Source organism: Brassica oleracea, chromosome C4 (assembly GCF_000695525.1).
Source record: "Brassica oleracea var. oleracea cultivar TO1000 chromosome C4, BOL, whole genome shotgun sequence".
NCBI classification, from domain to species: domain Eukaryota; kingdom Viridiplantae; phylum Streptophyta; class Magnoliopsida; order Brassicales; family Brassicaceae; genus Brassica; species Brassica oleracea.
In genome coordinates, this window is record NC_027751.1 from 25,690,548 (window position 1) to 25,702,783 (window position 12,236).

At 33.3% G+C, this 12,236-nt stretch overlaps 3 protein-coding genes across 4 annotated transcripts; 2 read left to right on the forward strand and 1 right to left on the reverse strand.

The window, feature by feature from the left end:
* Nucleotides 1-1,601: 1,601 nt before the first annotated feature.
* Nucleotides 1,602-4,727, forward strand: LOC106340866 (agamous-like MADS-box protein AGL13). The gene is made up of 8 exons (XM_013779697.1): nucleotides 1,602-1,874; nucleotides 2,465-2,543; nucleotides 2,664-2,725; nucleotides 2,829-2,928; nucleotides 3,994-4,035; nucleotides 4,178-4,213; nucleotides 4,324-4,466; nucleotides 4,563-4,727. The coding sequence occupies exons 1-8, from the start codon at nucleotides 1,693-1,695 to the stop codon at nucleotides 4,648-4,650; spliced, it is 732 nt and encodes a 243-aa protein (XP_013635151.1). The 5' UTR covers nucleotides 1,602-1,692; the 3' UTR covers nucleotides 4,651-4,727.
* Nucleotides 4,728-5,505: 778 nt separating this feature from the next.
* LOC106337039 (peroxisomal membrane protein 11E-like) lies at nucleotides 5,506-7,312 on the forward strand. Of its 2 annotated transcripts, none has more exons than XM_013776052.1 (7): nucleotides 5,506-5,617; nucleotides 5,817-6,015; nucleotides 6,124-6,198; nucleotides 6,332-6,406; nucleotides 6,483-6,563; nucleotides 6,657-6,905; nucleotides 6,991-7,312. In XM_013776052.1, the coding sequence occupies exons 2-7, from the start codon at nucleotides 5,824-5,826 to the stop codon at nucleotides 7,024-7,026; spliced, it is 708 nt and encodes a 235-aa protein (XP_013631506.1). In that variant the 5' UTR covers nucleotides 5,506-5,617; nucleotides 5,817-5,823; the 3' UTR covers nucleotides 7,027-7,312. The 2 variants fall into 2 exon arrangements, with proteins under 2 accessions (XP_013631506.1, XP_013631507.1); XM_013776053.1 differs by having other exon boundaries at nucleotides 5,596-5,653.
* Nucleotides 7,196-8,958, reverse strand: LOC106337038 (F-box protein PP2-A13). The gene is made up of 3 exons (XM_013776051.1): nucleotides 8,489-8,958; nucleotides 8,278-8,396; nucleotides 7,196-7,790 (listed from the first exon to the last, which is right to left on the reverse strand). The coding sequence occupies exons 1-3, from the start codon at nucleotides 8,798-8,800 to the stop codon at nucleotides 7,364-7,366; spliced, it is 858 nt and encodes a 285-aa protein (XP_013631505.1). The 5' UTR covers nucleotides 8,801-8,958; the 3' UTR covers nucleotides 7,196-7,363.
* Between the last annotated feature and the right edge of the window lie 3,278 nt (nucleotides 8,959-12,236).

Below are 12,236 nucleotides of genomic sequence, written 5' to 3' on the forward strand. Positions count from 1 at the left end.
TTCGTCGTAAATGTTCGTTGTTATGGGCACGTTTTCTTGTAGTGTAACAGTTTTAGTAATTTATATTCGTTTTAAAAAATTTTAAATACAACATATACAAAAAAACTAAATTTTTATTATATGATTAATGTAATTATGTAATTTATTTTAATAATAAATAATTAAACAAAAATGATAGAAAGTATACAGATTGTTAGCAAATCTTTATTATTTAAAATCATTACCCTTTTCCATTTTTGGTGAACGAGGGTTACCGGCTCTACTGAGTACAAGATCGAAAAGAATGCATTGGATGGATGCCCGCGCATTGAGAAGGAAGGACAAGGGCTTTATGCAAGCAGAAAAATTAGAGGGTGTCGGAAAGCGGCGTTTGTTTGTAATCGGTAACTGGTTTAAACAATGTCTGTTATACCCCGTGCATGTGTGGGGTATGTCTGTTCTGAGGTGTATTCCACAAGACGGTTGCCATATATATCTTAATCATATTATGTAATTCCGTAGGTTTTATTTAAGGAAAGAATATATAATAATTTCATTTGATAAATGAATGGTCCATTGGACATATTATATAATATAACATTCCCTAACAGTTTAATTTTGGACTAACAAAATTTTCAATTGATTCTCAGACCGCAAGCAAAATTAACATTCTCAGCATGACACTTTTTTAGTTAATACAAACTACATGTTATAACTTTTTTAATGTTTCTCTATTAATATATAAGTGATTTACGTGAATGTGATGAATATAAAATCTTTTACATAATTAATAAAATGATTTTGTTGGGTTTATTATGGTGCCGCTAGTGATTGTGTTTTAGTCTTTTTAAAATGTGAACTGTGGAGTTTTTTGGAAAAAAAAAAAGTGTTTGTGGGGTTTTAGCTTCTTCTTCTTTGTAATAGTGATCACATTAAAAACCTTGGTAGATATTATTGCCAGATGGTCAGAACCACTAATGTTAATTTACATTTAACACGACAAATTCAAAATGTTTCTGCATGTTCTGATCAATTAAACCTTCTTGAACATGTTATAATTGGTAGTTACAAAAAAAAAACATGTTATAATTGGTTCCACATCGGTTAAGCAGACCTATCATGGAACAAACAATTGTTATTTACAATACATACAAACCTTGACGAAATCATAGTCCACAAACACAAAGAAATTCAACTCAAACTTTGAAAACTGTTGGTTTGAAATTAATACTAAGGTTAACATTAAAAGAAACAATGATGATTTTTCCAGTGGTCCTTCTGTTACCTGCATATTTCCATTCCTAGGTATCTTTAACCATGACTACAAATAGAAAGTTTTCTTTTTGTTCCATGTAGATTAAATTTTATCTAATAAAATAACAAATAACTTCATTTGGATCAATATAAGTTAGTTGGACTTTAAATGTTATCATGTGATACTTACCATTTAACATACTATACCAAACAAAGAAAAGAAAGACATAATTCATCTTACATTGCATGGTAATATAAATAAAGTTATAATCTATAAATTAACAACAGGATACGTGTATCCCTATGTATGCTGCTTAAATAGCTTCGAAAAATAAAAGTGTTAGCAAATATGCTGTGTATCCCTCCACTTATTGGATCCATTTTGATTTATGCATGTGAGTGTCCACATCTTGAGAGGGATTTAGTCAATAAACGAAGAAAGAAGAGAGAGAAGGGGAAATGGCAAGAGGGAGAGTGGAAGTGAAAAGAATAGAGAACAAGGTCAATAGACAAGTAACCTTCTCCAAAAGAAAAGGTGGTTTGCTCAAGAAAGCCTACGAACTCTCTGTTCTATGTGATGTCGAGGTTGCTCTTATCATCTTCTCCAGCAGTAGCAAGCTCTATGAGTTCAGCAGTGATGCGTATGTAAATATATACCCATTTTAATCATCAAAATGCTTAATTAAGGTTCTTATAAGAAAATAAATGTATTTTTTTCAAAAGATTCAGTGGTCAACTAAGATAAGCTAGGTTTGACTTGTGTCCGTTTTTTCAGATTCAAGAAAACCAAAGTTGTGTGTTTTAAGTATTTTAAGAGGTTGTGTCTTTTTTCTCTCAAATCCTAACCAGTTAAGTTTCATCACGTTTCGACCTCTCGAATCCATGAGACGCATGGGTCAGCTTTAGCTTTTAGATCCGACAAATCTTTAAGATCAGAATTTAATTGATTGATTATCGGCTAAAACGTTTTTATCATCAGCTTCTTCTTTTTTGATATGAGTATGTCCTTAAGATTTCAAGAAAACCATAAGTTTTGCCTTTTAAAATGGTTGTATCTTTCTAATTCTAATTAGAGATAGTAGTTAGGGTTCATCATACATCGATCTCATAGACTCATTACGCAAATATATGCAATAAATGACAGATCCATTAAGTTTTGTGTAATTAGGGTTTGCTTTAGACATTTAGATCAACTAATCTCTTGTGATTTCTTTTGTTTAATAATCTGTAGAATGGAGAAGACAATTGAAAGGTACAGTCGCTGTAACAACAACATTTTGGACAATAATAGACCTGAAGAGTCTACACAGGTCAATTTTTCTTTTTCCAAGTCTTCACATCCCAAGTTAATGTTATATACAAAAAAAAAGCAATTATAATTAATGAGCTAAGATAGAATTTAATTGATCTTTATTAATTCTTTGGTGCAGAGGTGGTCTCAAGAGGTGACAAAGCTCAGATCCAAATATGAATCTCTTCTTCGCACTCATAGGTTTAGTTAATCATATCCCTTTTATATCATTATTACATATAACTGTACATCTCCTAGCTAGTTTCCACAATTAAGCAATATTTTGAATCGTTGGAATAAAAAGGTATTTGCTTGGGGAAGATCTTGGAGAGATGAGTGTCAAAGAATTGGAGACGCTCGAGAGACAGCTTGAAGGAGCTCTCTCGGCGACCAGGCAACGCAAGGTATAACATTTTGTATACATCGACAAATCTTATTTAGTTGTAATCATTTCTAAATTAAGATATATATATAAAATCAAATTGTTTAGCAAAAAAAAGATATAGAAAAAATTGTATAAAGATCCCTTTTGAGAAACATTGCAACATTTTTTTGTAGCCACGTATCATCATGAGAATGAAACTCAGAATTCTTAGAAAATAGGTTGGTCCATCTTAACATATATTATAACTAACTATCAAATAGATTATTAGTATACAAAAGTATATTCTCGCACTTTCCTTAAATAAAAACTGTGAAATTACCTAATATGATTAACATATATATGACAATTAATGATTATGAATAATAAATAAATATATGATAACAATTTTTGTATCTTACCTCTTTTTTTTTAAGTTTATATTATTAAAATATATTAAACAATCACATTAACCATATAATAAAAAAAAATTAAAATTTTTCTTATATATTATATTTTGAATTTTTAAAATGACTATAAATTACTAAAAATATTAAATGTCTCACACTAAAATTTTTTGATCAATAGTTTAATTTTTTTTTGTAATAACAAAATACAAATGTTCATAAAATCGTATGAATATGAAGTCTCATTTAATAGACATTCATATTATATATTAATATAGTTTAAATATAACATATAAAAATATATAAATATGTTTATTTCAAAAAATTTATTGAAAAAGTATTGAAACCTTAATATTTTAATTTTGAAATTTGCATTGAAAAATTAGAAATTTTGTATTTATCATATGAGTACGAATTCTCAATAATAAATATTTATATTAAATTAGATCATATATCTATGTTCATATCATTGAAATTTAGTTATATACCATATAAAATAAATAAAATGATTGTTTTGATTTATTTACCAAAAAAATATCGTAAATAAACGAGATGTGTTGTTTTGATTTATGTGCTTACTCTAATTTAATTATATACATGATACGTAAATGAGCACAAATCAATAATAATGTATAAAAATTATTTTTATATATAACATTCACAATCGCGCGGTTCTAAACCTAGTATATGTATATACGCAGACGCAGGTTACTATGGAACAAATGGAAGACCTTCGTAGAAAGGCAAGTCTGTTACATCCACTTACATTTTGAACGTAACATATATTTAGTCATTGTATTAATAGCCTAGTATATAATTAATGTTTCTATTTGTATATAACTATATATACATTATAATGTTATTGACTTGGATTTGGAATTACAGGAGAGGCAGCTCGGAGATATAAACAAGAAGATGAAGGTTATTATTTTTTTAATATCTAGACTTGGAGATTGCAAATGATACCTCTCATAAAGTGTTAGGTTAGACTTCAGTATTTCGTGTTAATGGACTATTTTTTTCATAATCAGCTTGAGGTAGAAGGTCATGAATTCAAAGGCTTTCAAGACCTTTTGCTAAATTCGGATGCTAGGGCTGGTTCCACTGATTTTTCCTTGTTTTCGTCTCACCACAACTCTGTGGATTGCGACGTCGGACAGTTCTTGAAAAACGGGTAATCTTTCTTTTTCTTTTTTTCTAGCGATGAAAAAAATAAACTACGGCTTTATATATAACCAAACTGATGTTGGGAATACATATATTTATACAGGTTTCAACAACAATATGAGCAAGGTGATGGATTGGTGTTGGAGAGTAATGTGGGATGTGACTGTGAAACCAACTTGACCCAAGGATGAGTTCATCAAAAGGTCACACAAAAATGAGAAGCTCATACTCTTCTCTTTTTCGAAGTTATATGCCAAAGTTTTCTTTTTAGTAGGTACAATATCTAATTTAAAATATGAAATACAGCTTAGAACGACCATTCATATTACAACTTATGTTTCACAATGAATGTTCTTTCGGGTATAATTTACTGGTTTTTCTTCTTCTTTTTGATTTGTTGTCTTGGACTCACTGGCTACTTAATCGTGGACATGTAGAATGATATATTACACATAATTTTATTTTCAGAATGGACTATCAAAACTGTAATACATGTTGGATTACAATATTCCGTAACCTATAAGAAAGAAGAAGCATACGGCTCTGGCTCCATAGTAGGACTAGCTAGAATATATTTCATTATGCCCTGAACACATTCTCAATCTTTGAGATGTCTAATGATCTGAAGAAAAACTATTGTATGTCACGTTCCATCTTGTCTTGTCTCCAAAACATTCCTTGTGTAAGAATCCATTCAAGAGTTGAATCCTCCTCACTCATTGCAGTATGAACACTGCTAATGATACAAGCGATAATCAAACAACATGAACACTACTATTGATCGATTATAAGAACTATACAAACCCAACCAAGTAACTAGAGAGAATATAACTTGATTGAAATCAAAACAGCTAACTGAAATTTTGGACGCAAGGCTATCTTCGTCCTGTCTTGAAAAGTAAGGCTTCTTTAAAGGCCTGGCCCACTTATTTCACACGCGGGCGGGTATATCTAAAACTCTTTATAGATGACGTGGGATAGAATCAAGTGCAGTATGAGTGATGGTATACACGCAGGAAACGTTTATAGTGAAGCGATCATAAGATTTTTGATTCAGAACGGTGCGTTCTCTTCGTTTTATAAAGAAAGAAAAAAGACCAAACACGCATTTTATGACACAACACAAAGAAGAAGAGCTCAACGAATGTTCCAGAAATAGTAAGACATTGAATCTCAGATCCTCTCGTCTTGAAAGTCTGTATACTTTCTCTATCTATAATGTTTGAAAGTTGGAATGTTAACATTTGTATAATCTTTCAAGTCCTAATACAGATCATTATGTATGTATCCCTCATCAATTAAACCTAGCCTTTTATGGAATCTTTTTTTGTGTGTCTTGTTTTTTTTTTTTTTGTAGAGAGAAGATGGGTAGATTATATATGAGGAGAGACGAGCTAGCCCTAATAATCCTATACTTGAACAAAGCTGAGGCTAGAGACAAGATATGCAGAGCGATTCAGTTCGGTTCCAAATTCTTGAGCGGTGGGCATCCTGGTACTGCTCAAACTGTAGACAAAAACACCAGCTTGGCTAGAAAAGTGTTCCGCCTTTTCAAGGTCATTGTCACTTGCCATTCTTCTTCTTAATATTGGATTTGAAAAAAAGAAAAAAAAAACTGTTTTTGATTTCTGATTAAGAGAAATGGGCTTTTTTTTAATCTGCAGTTTCTCAATGATTTTCACCTTCTTATTAGCCCTGTTCCTAAAGGGACTCCACTTCCTCTTGTCTTACTCGGAAAGGTGCCAACAACATTTGTTCATCATATCTTGTTTTGATTTTATTTTATTTATGTCAACTGTCCATACGGTAGAAATATCGTTCGGTTTTTAAATTTTTGTGTCTTTTTTTTGTTTGTTGGTTTGGATGTTTCAGTCCAAGAATGCACTCTTGTGTACCTACTACTTTCTTGATCAATTCGTCTGGCTTGGTAGATCCGGCATATATAAGGTGACATTAAGCCAACAATCCAATCCATATTGGTCTATTGAAGTGACTAAAGACTCTTTGTTCATTTGCATCACAGAACAAAGTACTAACTGAGTTGATTCGAAGTTTCGCAATTTTCTGCTGGCTTGGCTCATCTCTTTGTAATATAGCAATCCAGGTTTTTCATATCTCATCATCTTTCTCTACATTTTGATTAGCATGTGTGTTGACATATTTATTACACTCTTCTTAATCTTCACACTTGTATCAGATTGGTGAGCTTATAATGCACTCTTCAACTATGAAGAAGATGGAAAAAGAACTCAAAGATGATGAAGAGCAGGATAAGGAGACGGATCGTGCTAAGCTTCAGAAAACAAAAGACAGAATTCTAGTTTTGATTAAATCAAGCATGGACACTGTTGTAGCCATTGGTCTGCTTCATTTAGCTCCATTTATAGTTACTCCTCGTGTCACTGGCGCTTTTGGGTTTGTCACCTCGCTTATCTCTTGTTATCAGGTAAAAACAATGTCTTCCTTCCCATAAACCCACTTCCAAGTTCACATCTTACATCTAATTCTTATAAAACTTCTATTACTCACAGTTGCTACCGGGGCGCCGCAAGTTAAAGACACCTTGAAGCAAGAAGAAGCCGGGCCTTCATAATAACTGTGTTTCATATTCCTTAGTGAACCTGTTGTGTTCAAGTAATCTCATGAGTCTATGTTGCTCCTATGCAGTAATAATGATAACTCTTATGTGATACTTAATATTCTGAACAAGACTCTGTTTCTACATGGCTGAGAGGATTCTTCAATGTTCAAGTTCAATACCTTAAGTCTCTTACAATCACTGTAACTACAGACAAAACCAGAGACAACCAAACCATGTGTACAAGTTCCAGATCAATGAAAAAAAAAAAAAAAGATTCTTCTCACCATTTACAACAATCTCACTCTATATCTACAAAAAATTAACTATTCTGATTCAACGACCTTTCTTGCATTTTCTTTAGGTACTATAAGAACAGAGTCTATGCACAGGCCACCTTTCGTGTGAGTGCAATCAATCTGAGTCATCGAGAACTTGACTCCTGTTGATACATCTGGATTTACCACTTTGAAATCCCCGACGTGATAGTGACTCCAGTGTCCGGGGTTGTTGTTCAGATAACGCAGCGAAACAGCTTGTTGGTTGTCTGAAGTTGCGAGCTGGAACCTAACAGGTTTAATGTCCCATCCGTGGATGTGGTCGGAGTTGCAGATTCTCCGTCCAAGTCTCTTTGATGTTTTACCGAGCTGGATACGGAAGAAGAGACTGTACGTTCCAGATGGAAACTGGATCTCAAACTCTCCTCCTACTTCAAACCACCATATCTGTTGAACATACGCAACTGAGTGGAACCTGGAGATGCAATATTGGAAGAGACTAATCAAGATAAAGGGTATAAGCTCAGTGAATCTAGCTTACAAAGTATACTACACCTGGATTTAAGCCTGCTGTTCCGGTTCGGTTAGTTTGGTTTCGGTTAGTTCGATTCGACATAAATATTACCAAATTAACCCGAAATAAAATTGGTTCGGTATCCGGTTAGTTCGATTCGACATAAATATTACCGAATTAACTCGCAATAAAATTCGGATAGGTATTCGGTTGGTTCAGTTTTTGAAAATCCTACCAAAGTTTTTGATTTCGGATATGTTCGGTCAAATTTGGTTAGTTTGGTTTAAAATTTGGTTAGTTCGGTTAGGGTTTTTGGTATAGTTTCGTTTAAATTTTTTACTCGAAGAAAACCGGTTGCCATATGAACCGAAAACCAAACTTTTTAAAAAAACTACCGAATCGAATCGAGTTATCGAACCGACGGTTCAGTTCAAAATCCCAGGTCTACCTGGATTCATCGGTTGGGATATGACTCCAGTATCTCCGATCATCAATTCCCGTAATCCTTAACGCCTTTGAAGAAATCGATACACAAAGACGACCAGTGTTCTTATCAATCCACAGCTCCTGCTCACGAAGAACACACCTCTCACCAATAAGATAAGAAAGTTGCTAACTTTTTCCATAAAAATGATTCAAAAAGTGAACAAAGTACCAACCTTTGTGCCACCGTCGAAGAGATTGGGCCTACAGAGCTTCGCGTACAAATCCTTCTTCAACAACTTCCTCCGAGTAATTTCATCGAACACCTTCCGCGCGATAGCTCGATAACTCGGAGGCAGCTTCGGCTCCCATATGAAATCAGCTGACGACGCGCGACGGAACACCCTGCTGAGACGAGCGAGCCGACAAATCTCCGGCGGGTCAAGCTCCATCATGATCAACGCTACACAATTCTCCGGCAAATCAGATAATCTGGGTTCACTGCTCCGGTCAAACTCCGGCGTAACGCCTGAGATATTAGCGCCCATGATCACACCAACAGATGAAAAGAGAGAGCCTTTACGTATCAAAGGAGAAGCCCAGAATCGAATTTCGATTGCATTGGCCGCGGAGAATCGATTGATAGAAACTGGAAAAAAGGAGGCTTTTTTTTGTTCTTTCTTCTTCGAATTATTATTATTTGTTATTTTTTTTAATCTTATACGATTTAGAAGATATAGAGAATACAAATACGCAAAGCAACTTTATATAGAAGAAGAAATGATTCAAAGGTCTATTCTCCTGAGCCAAATATAAATCATATATAATTTCGTAGAAGTGTACTATACGTATCCTTTTTTATCTGCGGATGTATACGTTTTGTGGTCCGGGTCGGGTTGGGTCAGGTGGGGTCGGATCCGGATAAGGGGGTGATTAAAGTTGGCTACTTGGCCTAATAGTTTGGGTTAAAAGTGCATTACACGTAGCCATGGACATTCGGGGTCCCAATCGGGTTTCGGTTTTATCCATTCGGGTTTTGGTTTTTCGAGTTTATCAAAATCAACCTCATTCGGGTTATATAAAAGTTCGGTTCAGGACCGGTACGAGTTCTATCGGGTTCGGGTCGGAGTTAGTAAATCTTCAAAGAACTGGTATAACCCATTGTACTTTCGGGTTCGGATACCAATCGGTTATTCGGTATAAAAATATCTGATTTGTACCTATTTTGTAACTAAAACATAAATGAAATCGGTTCTTTAGATTTAAAATACATGATTTGTACATATTTTAATAGCCAAAACATAAGTAAAATCGATTCAAAAATAAAAAAAAACATCAAACGTGATCATTCAAAATCAAGCAAAAGATAAAAGAAGTTAGTGATAGAAAGAAAACCTGATAAGTGAAATCTAAAACAAAAACTAAGTTCTCATAAAATGAGAAACATTATTCAATTAATGAAAACAAAACCAAAATCTAAAAACTTCAGGCTTCAACCGTCACATTCCACCATCAACCTTCATGTAATAGATAATTATTTTAGAAGTTCAATAATATCTTAAAGAATTTTGGATACATATTAAGAATTAAGATCATATTTGGTAGAAGTTCTTTTTGTGATTTTAAATGTTTCGGGTTCTATCGGATATCCATTTAGGTCCGGGTTCGGTTCGGATAATACTCATAACCCAAAATACCAAAAAACAGGATCCATTCGGTATTTGTGTCGGTTCGGATCGGATTTATTTTTATCGGATCAGGTTCGGTTCAGATTTTCAGATTCGGTTTATTTGTCCAGCTCTAATTACACGTGTTCTGGTGGGGTTGGGAGCATATTTAATGACAAGTAAAACACCTGGCGAAGGTTTAGTGTGACGGGGAATTTTTTTTAATTGATGTATAATAATTTCAGTTTTTTTTGGGTGTTTGAGGTGGAATAGAACTAAATATATTTTTTAATGATTCTGATTCTGATTCAAAACAACGGCGAGCCCACTTTATCCATTTTCTTGTTAAAAAAAATGTTCGATCAGGGGGTGGCAAGTAAAAAGTCGTGGGATTCGCCGCATTCCAATTCCAGGTTCGATCCACGTGCCATCCGAAACTAAGTCACATTTTTGTGGTTACTCTACGCAGATATGAGTTACTGCATTTCAGCCCATTTGAATACCCGAGAAAAAGTTTATCCGTAGGATGCATCTTCCACCCGGGATTAGGTATGTATCTTTCATAGATCTGGGTTTAACTTTTTTTTAGTCAAAAAAAAAATGTTATGGATATAGTGCGTTTGGTTGCGACGATCGAGCATGTTACAATGGTATACTAGAAGTGATACACATGATCAGTGGATCAGAACTGTTACAAGAAATGAATTATTGTAATTAGCAAAGTGATAGTATACATTTTATTGGAAGTCTATAACTAATCTAGTACTACAAACGATTTGCATTATACAGAATAAATAAAATGTTGTATTGACGTTTTGCCATTGCATTAGTTAGCCAGGATAAGCATGACGGTCGTCGAGTAGTGGAAAAATAATTATCATGTCTTGACTCTTTATGGTTATAAACAGAATACAATAACAGTTGTACTCGTGTCAATAACAAACATTCATACCTCTAGAGCAACAAAGCGAGACCTGGTTACAGATATTATAAATTTATAATGTAAATACAGTGTTATGTTCTGCAAAGATGCATGGTGAAATGAATACACTATTAATATCAAACTATTGAAGTCATTATTGTGAACTGAAGGTCTGTTTCATGATGATGTACCCTTGAGATATACTTTCATATTACAAGATTAGTTGGAAGAAAAAGTAACTAGAGAGTCATATTAAAGGAAGAAAACTCTCGAGATGCATTTAGTTTTGTTATATCTATTTTTCATGTCCCTATTTTGACCTAAGTTTGCCAATCAACAAAAGCACTTTCCCTTAAATAACCATCTTTCTTATATTCATAATATTTTTCACAATGTGGCCACCTTCTTGATGCAATTATTTAGGAATAAAGTAAGTAAAATCATGGTGTCGATCTTTGTGGTCGGGACACATTATCCACTTGGCTTACGTATGGACCAGTTAGTACAAACTTCCCACAGTTTAGGCTGACGTGGATCCAAGTCATAGGATCGTGTTAATATGTCATTCACATTTTCTCGTATCCAATCTCCAATTATTTAGTTTTGAATTTGATTTAAAAAACTACACATATTTGGCTACAAATCTACGGTTTTTAATTATATAATAATCAAATCAATCAAAGCTTCGCAATATAAATATTTTGTATATCTACTCATGAATAGAGCACTTTCCTGTAAAATAAGTTTCCATGAAGGATTTTTTTAGTATTTTTGTGTTTACAACTATTATATACTAGTATATATAAACGCGTGGAATTTTACCAAAAATAAAATATAAGAGGTGGAGGAGATAGGCTAATCGATTGGAAGCAACTTATTTTTAACCATTATATAATACCAATAATGGATCTTTGAAAAACCGGTCCAGAATGGATAAGAAAGATCTCGCCTGTGTTTGTTTGTTGAGCAGAGCTTCTGTTTTTTCTTCCCATTATGATTTATAGTACTGAAATTAATATGTGACAAAGAGAGTTTTGAGAACGACGTTATATCTGAAGAAGTGATAGTGAAAGACGCTACCTATTATTTATTTCTACTCTTAACCGAGTAATTTACTTTCAATCAATCATCAGTTTTAAAATCAGTAAACGTAGCAGATGATGTTGGCATGTTTAAACTATACCAAGTCGACACATCACTTTTTATACTAGTTTACCATTCTAAATACAAATCAGCTTTTCATAAAGATATTTAATCAAGTGGCTTAAATAATACAATGGATAATTCTTTTTTGTTTATAATGTTGCCTATGTTCTTGATAATAATTCTTGGCAGATGATGTTAGCATGTTTACCATGTCTTTTAATCTAAAACTTAATGCGTATGGGACGATTA